General features: G+C 42.8%; 2 protein-coding genes across 2 annotated transcripts; both read left to right on the top strand.

Annotated features, from left to right (window-relative positions):
- The first annotated feature begins 7,289 nt into the window (after positions 1–7,289).
- Positions 7,290–8,847, top strand: LOC119802114 (pro-platelet basic protein). The gene is made up of 3 exons (XM_038313028.1): positions 7,290–7,482; positions 7,818–7,947; positions 8,086–8,847. The coding sequence occupies exons 1-3, from the start codon at positions 7,362–7,364 to the stop codon at positions 8,174–8,176; spliced, it is 342 nt and encodes a 113-aa protein (XP_038168956.1). The 5' UTR covers positions 7,290–7,361; the 3' UTR covers positions 8,177–8,847.
- A 2,342-nt stretch (positions 8,848–11,189) lies between these two features.
- On the top strand, positions 11,190–12,122 carry LOC119802456 (platelet factor 4). Its single transcript, XM_038313383.1, has 3 exons — positions 11,190–11,411; positions 11,665–11,797; positions 11,912–12,122. Exons 1-3 carry the CDS (start codon positions 11,315–11,317, stop codon positions 11,997–11,999), a joined length of 318 nt encoding a protein of 105 aa, XP_038169311.1. The 5' UTR covers positions 11,190–11,314; the 3' UTR covers positions 12,000–12,122.
- The last annotated feature ends 3,263 nt before the right edge of the window (positions 12,123–15,385 follow it).

Below are 15,385 nucleotides of genomic sequence, written 5' to 3'. Positions count from 1 at the left end.
ACTCTTTTGTAAACCCTTTTAAAGTTCACCATGGAAGATGTCTGTCCCAGCGACACAGAGCTAACTAGCCCACCCCGTAGTTCCTGAACCTAAAATAAAAGGTACTAAAGCCCAAAACGTAAGGCTGCCTCTCATCGCATGCTGTTTTCTTCTCAAACTTTGCATCTCCCTCACTCTCTGTGATTGGGCGTTTGGTTCTCTAGTCAGGCTTAGTCTGTTTCATTTGCTATGGCTCTGCCTTCAAGGGCTTTGCTCCTTTTTTTTTTTTGCCCACAGGAGCAGAATTACTAATCCTCCACAATCTGGCGCCAGTGGTGACATCTTTCCTTACCTTTCTCAGCTCAGCATCTTTCAGAGACTAAATGACTGAGTTACAATAGATATTAATGTTTGCTTGTGGGTTCCTCCATCCTAATCTACAAAGAACTCTCCTAAAGCAGCCACCATATATACCCTACCTATCTGTAGGTATCCCCAATGTGTGGCACAGACTAAGTGAGCTAATAACGTCCTAACCCAAGCTATTAGATACTGTCCTAAAGTCAGCAGCCTGGTTCGTGGTGGGTGTTGATTAACCTGCCTCTTTTCTCTTTATGTACGGGAAAGTTCCTGACCCATAACAGCTGCCCTAGCAGTTACCTGGCAGACCTCCATCTTTTCTCCCACTTCCTTAAAACAACCTCTCTCAGCCATAGAATTTTGCATTTTTCCTTTGTAACATTTTGTACACCAAAGTGTTTAGTGCCTGTCTATTCCAGTAGCACTGTAGTCTTTGTGAGGGTAAGGACAGTATCTCTCATTTCATCACAGTTCCTAAGAGAGAGCTTAGGATGAGGTAGATATTTAAATAGAGGCATGATATAGGCCCAAGAAGCCTCATTTTCTCTCTAGCCATAAGATGTTAATTTGTATAAACAGCCCATTTTAGGAACATCCAAAAGGATACCAGTCTAACTCATACACAGATATACATCTGCTACAATTAAACTATTATATATACTAATATGGGAGAGTATTTCCCATATTAGTACATACTAATATATTATTAGCTGTATAAAAGCTTGGGATTTTCTTTATCACTTAATCTCTCTCATTACATATAAAGTATCAACCAAACTGATGCATTTTCTAGTATCATATCCTGATGTGCCTTTGCAAAAGATAGAGAGGAAGACAGGAAAAGACTCAAAGATATGAGACAGCCTAGAGTAGTTTTAAAAAGTATGGTTTGTTGACAAGATTTTTAATGACATAAAAAAGTAGAAAATTGTTGGGACTAATGAGTCCTGGCCTTCAGCTGCTCTTCCCTCCTAGAACCTTCTAATTAAAGTTACTAAAAGCTGTGCCTAGCTTAGAGGATCAGAGGATGGGATTTTCACCTGTTGGCCATTGACTGCAGTGTATTTAAGCCTACATGGTGTTAATAAAGAGGGGCTTTTGGTATCAGTGTTTGAAGGTCTATGTGTCGATCTGTCTCTGTGTGTGTATTCTCAACCTCTAGCCCCTTTCCCGAAGCTTGGGAACTGGGGTCCTAGCGCATAGAGCGGTATTTTCTGCAGTGCGCGGCAGAAAATACTCCTAAATTAAAAAATTATTAAACCTGCAGAGTAGCTTCTTTAATCTCCCAAACAACACATTTCATTACCTCATGAGTTATAGGAAATGTGAAGAAACAAACGAGACTGTTGTGGATACTTGAACTCTAAATTTCAGTGTTTTGGAACAGTCTTTCATTGGCATGATCTCTGATTGATTAAGTGCCTCAGAGTAATAAAAACAAACATAGCAAAGGTGCTTGGACAAGGAAATACTAGTTTTGTGAGCAAAGCACACAGCGGTGTCCTTAGAGAACACGTGCACGGGTGAGAAGAGCCCCGCCCAGAGGGTGTCTGCAGAAAGAAAGGTGCTTCCAGGGCAGGGAAAACCATGTCCTCCTACATCCAAGTGGGTGCTTTGAGTCACATGCGCTGTAGCTGCTTGAGTGGAAACAGCAATGCTTATATTCTTAGCTAAAGCAGCTGCTTAGTTTTTGCTTAGTCGCCTGCATGGTCTTCTTGTTGTTTTATCCAGATGTGAAACTTGTAAGTTTAGTTTCTTTCTAGACCACTGACGCCCTGGGATTTGTATTGTCCTTGGGATTTTAGGTGTCATGGGCATTCTACAACTGGTCATTCGGTCGAGAACAAATGGGATTCGGTATACTACCAAGGTGCAGCTTATGCAGGAGCCCTAGTGACAGGGGGAGGGCCGCTGGCCAGCTAGAGTGTGGGAAGCTGGCCTTGCCATTCTCCACATTCCCTTTGCCTTGCTAAAAACCATTTGGTTACATTCCTAAAGCTAGCCACCAAGGTCTATTGCCTTTTCCGGCCACTACCTCTTCCTGAGACTGACCACTAATGTCCAGCTCTCAAAGTATTGAGGTTCAGCAATCAAAAACGCCCTTTGACTCACCTAATTAACATGACCAAATAAAATTAAACACTTCATCCTAACAGGGTTTCCTATTTTTCCTTTATAATCCACCATTTTCCTATGTACCATGTCTATCTCCTCTCTCTCCAGAGGCAGTCCTTTGTCCTCCGGGACAAATATTCCTTACCCGTCTTCCTTTCTCTCTCCCTTCTCCCTCTTCCTCTAGCTCTTGTCTTTGTCTCTTATCCCTGTCCTCTGTCCCTGTGGGGCAAATAAATCTCCTTTGTGCTGAGAACTTGGTCTTGGGGGAGGGCCTGAGCAGATTCTTTTTCTTTCAACAACTAAGGCCAATACCAGTTGATTCTTCCACCAACACACACAAGGCTGAAAGCTCCTTGGAGAGATTAATCTACCATTTATCATCTAAGGATATGTCCCCTTGATTCCTCACTCCGACCTCTAAATACTGCTTCACGTTTATCTTTCTGAAACTCTCCCACACAGTAGGAATTAAATATGTGGTTGGCTAAAAGTCAATCTACATACCTGCCTTGGCTCAGGCAATTTCCTTCTCCAGTTTCTAGCATCTTTCATTGAATCTTCCAGACTTTCTTGCTTGCCTCTGAGTGTGACACATTTCAAGGTACGACAGACTTATGGTAAAATATGACTACTGGTTTTGTGTTTCTAGCATGGTTTTTAATGCTTGTATGAGGAAAAGAATTTTTGTGAGTAAACTCTCACACACTTAACTTGAAAATCCTTCCTGGATGTTGCAGAAGGAGGAATTTACCACACAGAAGCACCTGGGGAATTCTAGTCACCCCTGTGACTAAACCACGGAAGAGAGGCAGAATGTGCACTGTGCATCTGATCTGGGCTGACACTTGATTCACGCTTAGTAGAATTAATTCCAGTATCCCGAGAGGGGCCATTCATATCTCAACTATGAAGAGAGAAATATGACACGGGGAGACCTACATGTTAAGTCTAAGATTTGTTTCTATCAGTATCAGGATCTTGTTTCAGAGAATCTGCCAAGACATTCCATCCCCATGCCCACTGTGGAAATGATCTAAATGAATGTGTTTCTCACATGTATTGCAATGCTTGACCTGATCTACCTCTCAGCTGGATGGAAAGGAGCTATTGGTTTGCTCGTCTACAGGCACTGGCTACTCCCCTTATATGGCTACTCCCCTTTACAGCTGTCATATAGTACGCAGCCAGGGCCATTGCCTTTCAAGTCTCGTTCCGAATATTTCTAGGTGTGCGACCCTGACAGCTGACATCACGTCCCCTTCTTCAGCTCCCTCGCCCCCACACTACTATGAATCCTGCCTCACAAGCTCTGAGAGTTGGCTTGGAAGCAGGGCTCTTGCCCTCAGTTTCCTAAATCAAATTCCTAGTCACAGTGAGAAAATTTAGATCGGGACATTAAAATCCATATATAGTTTTAAAATTTATGTTACTTTGCTTGAATGATTTTAGTACTCTAAGGATTTATTTCTAAACCTATGTTAAAACACCTGAGAAAAGTCTATACTCTATATAATATCTTCTCTCAGTTATGTAGTAACATTAACAAATGTGTGACCAAATTATCTTCCTATAACCATTTGTCAATCAAATGTCATTATGTAGCAGACCGGACATTATGCATCGTCATGGCTAGGGGATGATTATGATATTCAGCCTCTTAAGGTCTTTTCATAGAGAATACATTGTTCCCCCATGAAGCGATGGTTTTTCTTTTTCAAACAAATATCACATTTATTCATTCTGTGGATGTGTGGGGAGGTCAGAGGACAACTTTGGAGAGTTGGTTTCTCCTTCTGCCACATAGGTTCTAGGGACCAAATGTGGGTCATCAGACTTTGGGGCAAGTGCTTTTGTCCAGAGAACAAACTCTCCAGCACAAGACAATGGCTTTCTAGAGAGGAGAGAGGCATTCAGTAAAGAGAGGGGAGGGGAGAAGAAAGGGTATCATGGTAGGCAGACGTCCCAGCAACCAGCACCAGCCCGCACCCAAGCAGAGGCAGTCATTCCAAATTTTCAATGTTGTGAGTAGTTGGTTAACCAGATCCACACCCACTAAAGGAGGCCTGGGGAGAGGACAACATCCAAAGCTCAAGTTTGATAATAATAGAACCTTCCAAAGAAGAAGAATTACTCCACGCTAATAAATTAAGAGTGCACTTGGCATATAGCAAAAACAGAATTAGTGATTCTGAGTAATAATGAGTTCTCAGGTTCCAAAGCAGTCTTAGGTTACGATGTCTTCACGCGATGACCGCTTAGGGAAACTGAGTCATGCTCATGCATTTGGTGCTCAGCAAATGCAGTTATTAAAAGCAAATTTTCTCAGGCCTAGAAAACATAGGACCGCTCCCCGGGTAGCAGTATCAAGTACAAGCTGCGCCTCATCTGCACTTCCGGGGCAGCCAGGGAAATCCTCCGCTTGCGAGTGTCGGCGCTGTTGACATTTGCACAATTTCTGTCCACTCGACATTAAGTAGGAAAACAATTGCTTCCGGCTCTCCCAGAAAATCTTTTGTCCGCCTATGATCTCAACTTTAACAAAAGGAAATTTTTACTGACCTTAGAATCTTCTGTGCCAACTGCTTTTATACCTGCTGTTCGGGTGATCGCTTATTCCTGCACTACATGGAAGAGCTGTCAGAGAGAGCACTTCAAAACGCTCTGTGTCGAGCAGAGCTAATATGTGAGTTAATTTTAACAAATAAATGATCTCCCAGAACCCATAAAAAAGGGAGCTAGTAGATAGGTTTTATTTGGGTCCTAGAAACTAGCTTGTTTCCTGAAAGATTGCTATTTATAAGGCACTTTTAAGGGGAAGATACATAAAAATAACCGACCACACGTCTTAGAAAATGGGGGTGACAGTGAAAGATGAATAAAAGAAGCTATTAAGTTATTTTAGAGCGAGGCGCCTCTGATATCTATTTATTTTCTAGTAGTTCTAAAAATTACAATTTTATATAAACTAGCTGCATCTAATCGGATGGCTGTTGTAAGATATTCGCTGCACATCTTCACAATGAATTACCATTGTTTTCCATATTTCACTTTTGCCATTGAAACAGGACAAAGGGGTTTATAAAATCACAGGCATAGAAATCGACAGTAATAGTAGTGAATATAGAGCATCACTTAAAGTCCCAATGCTTTGGGCAAATATTTTAGGTCTTTTCTGAGATAGAAAATGTTAAATGAATAAGTCACAGAGGAATATTATGTCAGGCACATAACATGTGTTTAGTATTTCTTGAACAAGCAGACATTAACAGATGTTTTATATCAAGACTAATGAGGCTTATAAAACTTAACACGGCAATTGGTATGTCCTCCAGAACCTTATTGACAGTGTCTGTTTGGTGATAAAATTTTCTTATAACAGGTCATCATGCTGTGTGCCTGCAATCTTAGCACTTGGGAAGATGTAGAAGGATCATGAGTTCAAGGCAACCCTAGGCTATATAACAGCATTCTCAACCTTCCTAGTGCTGAGACCTTTTAATGTAGTTATTCGTGTTATGGTGACCACTCAACCATAAAACGATTTCATTACTATTTCATAAGTGTAATTTTCCTGCTATTATGAATCATAGTACAGATATTTGATATGCAGGGTATCTGATATGTGACCTTTGTGAAAGGGTCATTTGCCACCTCCCCCACAAAAGACCGAGACCAACAGTTTGATAACCATTGTGGTATAGTAAGTGTGAGGCCAGTGTGGTCTGCATTGAGCAACTGCATTTTGCACCCAAGAAGAAAGAATTACAAAAATCTTACCAATCGAACATGGAAAAAGTGTACAGTGAAGCCAAGAAATATTGTCAGCCACACATAGGGTTGTTTGTGGTGGCCAGAAAAATGAAAGATCATGAATAATGTTAAAATACTTTGTATTTCACTCAGAGTTTTAGAATATAAGGAGATTATGTAGTGACCCATATAGAATCATTCATTTCCTTGTGCAGAAACATCTTTCTGTGCATATGTATTTAATGTGTGTCTCCATAAATATATACATACAAACATATAAATACAGATAGAATAGAAATGCCAAATTTCTATTTGGCAACAGTAGCTACTGATGGCTACCATTGAAAAACAGTAGTATGGAATAACTATAAAGAGGAAAGAACACACTTAATTTTCATGTATCTATGGTGTATGAATATTTCTTTAAAAATAAAAGAGACAAAAATATTTTGATCTTGACATTCACACACTTACACAGTAGAAACACGTAGTTATTGTACAAATATACAAGAGAGTGTGTTTATTTATTTGGATGAAATTGCAAAAGAATATTTACTTAATAGACAGAAGGAAGCCCATATACATATACCCAGAGGAACCCTTTTAGTAAGTGACTCATATTTTCCCCCTACGTGCCAAAAGAATTCTGACATCTATCGAGAACCAAGACAGGAACTTTCTTTGTTATTTGCTAAGGGAAAGGCAGCTCTTCTCAGGGAGCTATGACTAAAAGTAGGGTTGGTGTCTTTTAAGCCCCCCAGACTGCACTGGAAGGGTGTGGCTCGTGACTACCTGATCACACAGAGAAAATGCTTTTAGCCGTTTGTCCTCTGTCTTACGTCTAAGTCGGGTGCTTATCCATCCGTAAGAGTCAGACAGCGAGAGTGACAGCCTGAGTGGGGCTGAGATGTGCACAGCTTGTAGCTAACTTTGCAGGATTTTTAACCTGTCTGGTCAATGTGGGCTGGGCACAACGTGACCATCCTTTTATGGTCACATCAGGGCTACACTCACTTCCCCTTCCCCACCTCTTCAGCAGTATAAAAAGAGGTGTGGAGACATATCACACCACAGAGCAGCAGGGTTCCAGGCGGCAGCTCATCCTCTCACCGAGTCTCCTGGCTGTGGAAGCAGGTTCTAGCTCAGTCTTCTCCACCATGGGCTTCAGACTCAGACCGACATCCTCCGGCCCCGGGACCAGCCCACTTCATAACCTACAGGTGTTGTCGCTGCTGGTCCTGCTCCTCACTGCCCTGGTTCCCACTACAGTTGGACAATGTAAGAGAAATTCAGGGAAAGATGAAGGCGGAAGGCCACTTACCTTCATCTTGTGTCTGCGCAGCTTGCGGTGTGTGTGTGCGGGAGGTTGGAGGCGTGCACAAAGAGGCTGTACTGAGGCTTCCGGGTGTGGCGGGTTTGATGACCAAGAATTCTAAGATATACTTAATGGACACTTCAGATGTGGAAGGCAACCTGCAAGCTTTGTTAGTGAAGGTTTGCAGGTCAAATTCACAATGTCTGTGTGAAGGAGAGACAATTACTTCCAATATCCAGGTAAGAAAAGGAAGAAAGATAATTTCTAATCACTAATTAAGTCTTGTGTTCCAATGTAGCAATTGATGTGGACCCATATATTGAATTGCGCTGTCAATGTACGAAAACAATCTCTGGAATCCCACTGAATAGAATTTCCTTGGTGAACGTGTTCAGGCCAGGAGTCCACTGTGCCAACGTGGAAGTGATGTAAGTCCCTAGTTCCTTGTTCTTCTTGTCATGAGGGAACCCTTCGTCTTTACCTAAACTCTCTTCTCCATCCTCAGCAATTTGTTCTGACAGAGAGGCTGACTTATATGACGATAACAATCCTCTTCTCTGTTGCAGAGCCACACTGAAAAGTGGAGAAAAAGTCTGCCTGGACCCCAATGCCTCTGCCATCAAGAAAATAGTCATGAAGATATTGGAAGGTTATTGACCAGTCAACTGAGGACTTTCTGCCAAACCATTTTACTGTGCAGGAAGGGCCAGGTTTTGAAATATGAATGTTCTAGAGTTATTTTCCACCTTAAAATTTGGATATACTTTCATTCTGTCTCAGAACTTGCCTTGTGTTCTGAGAAAGCACATTAAAGGCTGCTTCAAAGATGAAAGTGAGCGAGCTGAGTTGGAACTTGCAGTTGATGGGTTATTTCTGCAATTCTTGGCTAGACATCGTGCTGTGCTTTGCATTTCTTTAGTTGAAGTTTTCTTTCCAAGTGCATTGTGTCAAGTTTTATTTCTGTATTTTTTGAATTATTTCTTTTAGGTCTGAGTATATAGGTTGATCACTTTCCCCTTCCCTTTCCCCCTCCAAAACTCTGTTATGTACCCTCCCTGTTCCTTTTCATACCCATGCCTCTTTTTTCATTAACTGCTGTTATACACATATATGTATATGCATATGTATTGACAGATTTCACAGCAGTCAGTGATAACAGGAACTGCCTGGATCCAAGCAAGCATACTTGTTCGGTGCTCAGATACTTGTTTGTAAGAGTTTTGCCATTGTCTTAGCCCTAGAATGCCTTGTTTCCAAGCAACCTCTGCAATGTTCTCTAGCATTTGTTTTAACCTTCAAATTGAACATAATAAAGTCATAAAATATAAGTTCTATAAGCAGTGGTCATTTACTTTCTAAAAAGTCTGCTCAACACTAGCAGCGCTGAAAGCGTGTGATGGAAAGGGGATTAACACACTCTGGTTTTTTAAAACTTCACCATCACCTGAAACATTGAAACATGTTAGATGGGTCTTACCTGCTGCTGAATGCTTTAGTGTATTCTCTCTCTCTCTCTCTCTCTCTCTCTCTCTCTCTCTCTCTCTCTCTCTCTCTCTCTCTCTCTCTCTTACACTGAACCTGGGGCATCATGTACAGTAGGCAAGTGTTCTGCCACTGGGCAACATTCCTAGGCCTCTATTTTTTAAAAACAAATGTTTGGTATTTCACAATATTTTCACTAAGTTGATAATTTGTGCCATTTTTGATGTCATACACTAGCAAGAATTTATTTCTTAAAATGCCAGGCATATTAACTATTCTGTGTGTATTAATTACTAGTCTCTTCATCTCTAAAATGTGAATGCTCTCTTGCCTGTCTAATAGAGTTGATGTAAGAAAATTCAAAGACTTTAAATGCTGCATATCACATAACAACCCACTTAGAAATGTCAGCAATTGGCTATTAGCAAAATTACTATCATTCCCCACATTACAGGGAGGGAGGGAGGGAACCGAGACTCCCTTTTGTTTGGAAATGTAGCTCAGTGGTAGAGCACTTACGCAGGATGTGAGAGTCCCTGGGTTCAGTTCCCAGCAGGGCTAAAAGAAACCTGCTGTAGGGCATAAAATGATCAGAGCTTGTATTTGAATACTGCTCTTTGGCTTCAGGAACACAACGCTTTCAATGATTTATCCTTCCCTAAGGAGTCTGTATTACATGTCACAGCATGTTATTGGCCCACAAGACACTACTTGCTATAGAACTTTACTACTGTGTACTTATCAATACTGATCATGGAGAGAGAAAGAATTTCATCTACTCCAATCTGGACATGACTTTGGGGAAACACTTATATGCTGTGCATGTAGGCCACTCAAACTTTGCGTGACTGGAGAGTCCCCCTTTGCGTCTCTTCACCAGCAGAGGTTTGGTGCCTAAGGGTATTTTGCCTGTAAAACAAACACTTATCCAGTAAAAACCACACAAGTGTCCATAAACACGTGACGAAGTGGTAAGCGGAGACAATTTTCACTAGCTCTGCTCCAACAATGAGAAACAGCTGCAGCATCCCGTGCCCATGCCAGGCAGTCTCCCTCCCCCAGGGGTTAGCAAGGTTGGTCTCAACACGGCCATGCCTTATGCCATGCTTATTCTTCTGGAGATCAAAGTATCTTTGGTGGCTGTGTACCTACACTGGATTATTTTCTTTGAATGTGGAGGAAGGTTGCCTTGACTGACAGTATGGCCCTAATTCTTTCTCTCTGCAAATGCTGCAGTCTGGGGCTAAGCTGAACGAAGTGTTTGTTGTCTATGTTCAAACCCTCTTATCCATTCCTGTTGATGCTGATCCAGCAGGGGCCTTGAGTTTCAGTTCCCTAAACACACAGAAATTAGGCCGTGTTTTGCAGTAGCCATCGTAGCCGATGCTGAGTGTTCAGAAACGTATGTTTCAGGGAACTATGATTGGCAATGTCACAATCCAGGATAGGCAGATAAATGGCCACATAATTATAACTGTATGTGGTGTACTGTAATACAGAAACTTCCAACGGCCCTAGCAAACTCTCTTATCAAAGTTATCTAGAGGAGAGATGAATAGAGAAATAGCTAGACTCAAAGAAGTCATCCAAAAATGCATTCAAATATAACTGGTGATTTTTCCGAAAAGAGCAATGAGGACAACAGACCTTGCCTCCTGCAGTAGATGGGACAGTAGTTAGGAGATTAGGGAAGGCTTCCGTATAAGGATGAAATTCAGAAGTCATTGCCCAGACACTAACTTTAACCTTTCTCGTGGCAGAAAATAAATTGCAAACCACACATATCTAACCACATGGTGGTCAAATTCACTGTAATCAACAGGAAGAGTGACGGACAAGAAAGGCAGGAGAGAACAGGCAGTTGGGGGTAATGCAGCTGGAAGCTGGGAAGGCAGCACATTGGTCCTGAAGGTATACGCTCTGTAAACTGTATGGTGACATGCAAACTGTATGGTGAAGGCAGCACACCGTTTGCAAAATTCAAGTCCTACACTTTCTGACTCTGTCATTGTTCGTGTGAGTTCACATCAGAGAAGGGGCTCCTGCTACCAGCTACTAGTCAAGACAGCTGACCTCAGCTTTTCATTCCACTCGGTTTTGTTTTAATCTTGGCTGGCCAGAGCCCAGTTACTGTTCCCCAAGTGTCTTTGCTTCCGCAGGACAGTTCCTCATCCTGTATCCCAGGTTTCCGGGCTGGGCTGCCAGTGGAGATAAAAAGTGCCTGGAAGATCTCAGGAACCACTGGCCTGTGCTTAGAGCCCCAGGCCCCAGTAGCCCCGTGCGAGCCCTTGGATCTGGTACCCACCTCTTGATATGAGTGCCGCTGAGGTTTTTCGAGGCCCCAGGCCCAACCCTGGGCTGCTGCTTCTGGGCCTGTTGTTTCTGCCTGCTGCGATTGCCATCACCAGTGGTGAGAGAGGGTGAAGGGATCCTAGGGGCAGGGAGATGGTTCAGGAGCCCCAGGGGTGGGGAGGTGAACACTTAGACACCAGTCATACTGTATTGGCTTGCCAACCGTGCTTCACTGCCCACCTGCCTTCTGAGGAAGAGGTGATGCTACAGTCAACGGTGAAGAAAAGGTCCAGAGGTCCCACTGGCCGATGATGCGGTCAAGTATCACCGCCTCCTTTACCCCCCTCTCCCTTCTCCCTTGATGCCCTCAGCTACTCCTGAAGAAGGCGATGGAGGTCTTCACTGTGTGTGTGTGAAGACCGTCTCCTCTGGGATCCACCCTAAGCATATCACCGCTCTGGAGGTGATCAAGGCAGGACGCCACTGTGCGGTTCCCCAGCTCATGTGAGTCCTGCCCACACCCCCTGCTCTGTCCTCTCCTCTGCCTGTTCCTTTCTGTCTCTTCCCTTCTTCCAATCAAGGCCCTGAAGGTTGTGATCCTTCCCTTTCCCCTGACAGAGCCACTCTGAAGAACGGGAGGAAAATTTGCCTGGACAAGCAAGCACCCCTATATAAGAAAGTAATCAAGAAACTCCTGGAGAGCTAGGTTCTAACTGCCTAAATCTGCATTGTGTTGTGTGGGATGCTGGAGTCTTGGCTATTTCAATCTAATGGCAACCTTTTAATGTTTATATTATCCTTTGAGACTAAATAAATGCATTGAACCAAAGTGTCATAAAGTCAAATCATTTCTTTGTACTAAAATTAATGCTGACACATCACATGTAAGAAAACAGCTCCAAGACTTTAAAGAAATACATTTTGAAGAAAGATTTGGTCTAAGAACTGAATTTGATTGGTATTATGGGTTGTAGTCCAGCAGATGAATTTTTGCACATTTACTCAATTACATTGTTTCATAATTACATTTTAGTTTTGTGTGCTGATCAGCTTTGTCTATAAAAATAAGTTGCCTTTTAAAATAAGTACCTAAATCAAGCTTTGATTCTGCTTCCTTAAGATTTATACTCTATTATTATCATAAAAATAACAAAAACAAAACGAGAATGAATACATAATGCTAATATGCCAATATTTCCAAGAAATTATATGAAACTATATTTCCATTTATTGGTTATTGAAGAATGTTTAATAATGTTAATTTCTAAAATCAAAATATTAAAAACAGCTCCTGTTCTCCCATCATTGCCTGGAAGGGTTCTCCACTCAGCAAACTTACAGTTCTACCGTGTCCGGTAACATCTGTGGCTGTTGCTCAAAGTGTATAGATGTCCTAGGTACACAGTCTGCAATATTTTGGCTTCAGAAGTACCTTATTTGTGAGCCAATTTTCCTTAACAACCCATGACATCAGAAATATTAAAATGATATGATAAGCAGCCATGGGAACCCAGGAGTGGTACCAGGTGATGTTTTGTTTTTGTTTTTTAAGGATCAGAAATTTTTTTTAAACTTTTTTTTTTTTTTATTCTTTGCTTCTTTCACATATGGTTTCTGCTACACTATCCATGATGGGCCTTCACTGGACTCCTCTTGATTATCCTGTTGTTGCTTTGGGTCATGGAGATCCTGCAGGTTTGTGTCTGCAGGACCGGTCCCTTCACGTGCTCCAGAAGATCATAAATTGGGTGGATGTTGGGGCAGGCCAACTTGTAACCCTGGTTCTGAGCCTGTGTGGTTGCAGGGTTGGCCAGCTCACCAGCTCTCCCTTGCTCTCACCACCAGGGTGAACTCTCCTGCATTGCCCTGGCTAGGTCACCCCTTACAGTGATGAGCAAGGGGTGGGGTCGGTTCTCTGGCTTTCACATCCTTAGGATCCTCCCACACCTCCACCTCAGGGCCAGCTCTGCTGTGTTGCTCAGGTGTGGCATAGAGGGGCTACTCTCCTGAGTGCTGCAGCTGATGAGGGGCAGGGACAGCTCTCTTATGACCTCAGGGCCAGCTCTCCCACCTGCCTCAGGCATTGACGTAAGAGGGTATCTCTTCCCCACCCATGGCGTTACGTGACAGATAACAAACGGGGGCAGCTCTCTCATGCTCACAACATCGGGGCTGGTTTGCCCACACCCCTGCTTATGGGTTGGCTTTATTGTGCTGCCCGGGCAAGGTGCAGGGTCCACTCTCCTGAACGCTGCAGTTGGTGGGGGACACAGGCAGCTCTCCTGCTCATATGGCCCAAACCAGGTGGTTTTACGCTCATCCTTCAGAAGACAACTACCACATACTGGAGTGTGGAAGATGCTGTGCTGTTTGTATATTGGTCAGGTATTTCCTCTCACTCCTGGTCTCTTATAAAGACCTGTGTATATTCTTAGAACCCCATTTTAGCCCAATATCATCATACTGCTGTAAAGCCTTTGTGCTGTGTGAAATAACATTCACAGAGTGTGGAACTGTTGGGGCTGAGAGTGTGGCTCAAGTTGCCTTAGTGGGCAGGAAGGCAGGATCTAACTGACCCAAGGAAAAGCCGTAGATACCTGCTCATGAGTGAATGCGTCTTCAACCTTCCATGACGGTGTAGAACTGAGGCTCCAACTCCTAAGAGAAAACAGAGCATGTGCAATCAAGTCTTTTAAGAGAGAGAATCACTCTAGAATGTTGAATAAGTAAAATTAGTTTGTGTAAGTGTACAAGGTGCACAAGTATCCGAGGGGGAAATCGGGGAACAGTGATCACACAATTAGTTATAGTGATTTTAGCCTTCACTGTCACTTTTAAGCAGTTACCTAATCTATCTTTCCCAACACAGATGCAAGCATAACATGTTCCTTCACAAAATATTAGAAAACTGAAGCCCTTAGCTTAGCACCTAAGGTTTTGCCACAGTCATTTTGCCCTTGTACCTCAAAGTCCCCATCTGTGAAATGGGCTATTAGGTGGCACATGTAAGACACTTGCTGTGGTTCCTCATGTAGTCTGTGCTTGACAATGAGTAAGGCCCAGTGTCGTTGCTATCGGTGTTCTTCTCAAAGCATCGTTCCAGCTGCTTTAGAGCGGAAGCATTGGCTGTGGTCACTCGAAGAGCTCTTCAGAGCAAGTGGACCTGAGGGAAATCACCGGAAGTGAGATGAGAGTGGAATACCCGTTTTTGCTTATTTTCCCTTTTGCTTTCTGGCTCTGACATCCTCAGTAGACAGGACACTATGGGTCAAAGGGCCCAAACCAGTTCTACAGAGTCGACTAGTGCTGGGTGCTGGGGCCTCGGAAACCCTTGCTTCAGAATCACCCTGGTCTAAGGGTCCTGAGAGAACATTCAAGAAATCCCCTTTACCAAGAAGGGCATTGGAAGAGGACTTTGTCACCCGGAAAACCCAAAGATATGCAACACATCCTGCTTCTTGAACATTTATGTTGCGATAGAGCTAGGTTGTCCCTGCAATCCCCTGCCTCCATCCTTGCAACCCAGGTGGCTGGAAGCAATCAGCTGGAAACGTCCACAAACTCAGCCTTCTCTGGGCTGTCATAGCCCCTACGGGCCAAACAAAACCACACAACCCTGAGCTGCTCTCTGCAGATCTTCGTTTCCGTAGCCTTCACTTTCCGTACCCCCTTCTCAGGCTTCTGTAGTTAAAGACAACTTCCTTTGTTAATGATGGATGCATTGACGGGTTAGCTGGTTCTAAAGATATGTATCTATAGTATTCTCCTGTTCATTATAGATCATAGAAAGTAGACAAGAGAGGGAAACATTTTCAACCTGGAATTTCAACATAAATCCTGGTGCAGATAATTCCTTGGCTTGAGGATGGGGTTTTTCATTCTTGGTAACAAATGAAACACTTAAGAAACAAAGCCACAATATTTTTCTACCATTTTACAAAATATTCATGAGGCCCTACTGATTGTGAGTCTAACCTGTCTTTCTAGTGAAAAAATAAAAAGACAAACTTTTAATGCAGTAAATACATGCCAGCTTATGTGTCTGTAATAAAATACCACAGAATCGTAATTTATAATAAATGAAATGCGGTT

Source organism: Arvicola amphibius, chromosome 1, assembly GCF_903992535.2.
Source record: "Arvicola amphibius chromosome 1, mArvAmp1.2, whole genome shotgun sequence".
NCBI lineage: Eukaryota > Metazoa > Chordata > Mammalia > Rodentia > Cricetidae > Arvicola > Arvicola amphibius.
The sequence above is the reverse complement of the archived record's forward strand: the minus strand, read 5'-3'. Positions and strand labels throughout refer to the sequence as shown.

Excerpts from the sequence above, each read along its gene's own strand:
- LOC119802114 (XM_038313028.1), top strand. The coding sequence starts at position 7,362 with ATGGGCTTCAGACTCAGACCGACATCCTCCGGCCCCGGGACCAGCCCA. Across the intron at positions 7,483-7,817 it reads TCCCACTACAGTTGGACAAT|CAATTGATGTGGACCCATAT; the intron begins GTAAGAGAAATT and ends GTTCCAATGTAG. Across the intron at positions 7,948-8,085 it reads TGTGCCAACGTGGAAGTGAT|AGCCACACTGAAAAGTGGAG; the intron begins GTAAGTCCCTAG and ends TCTCTGTTGCAG.
- LOC119802456 (XM_038313383.1), top strand. The coding sequence starts at position 11,315 with ATGAGTGCCGCTGAGGTTTTTCGAGGCCCCAGGCCCAACCCTGGGCTG. Across the intron at positions 11,412-11,664 it reads TGCGATTGCCATCACCAGTG|CTACTCCTGAAGAAGGCGAT; the intron begins GTGAGAGAGGGT and ends TGATGCCCTCAG. Across the intron at positions 11,798-11,911 it reads TGTGCGGTTCCCCAGCTCAT|AGCCACTCTGAAGAACGGGA; the intron begins GTGAGTCCTGCC and ends TTCCCCTGACAG.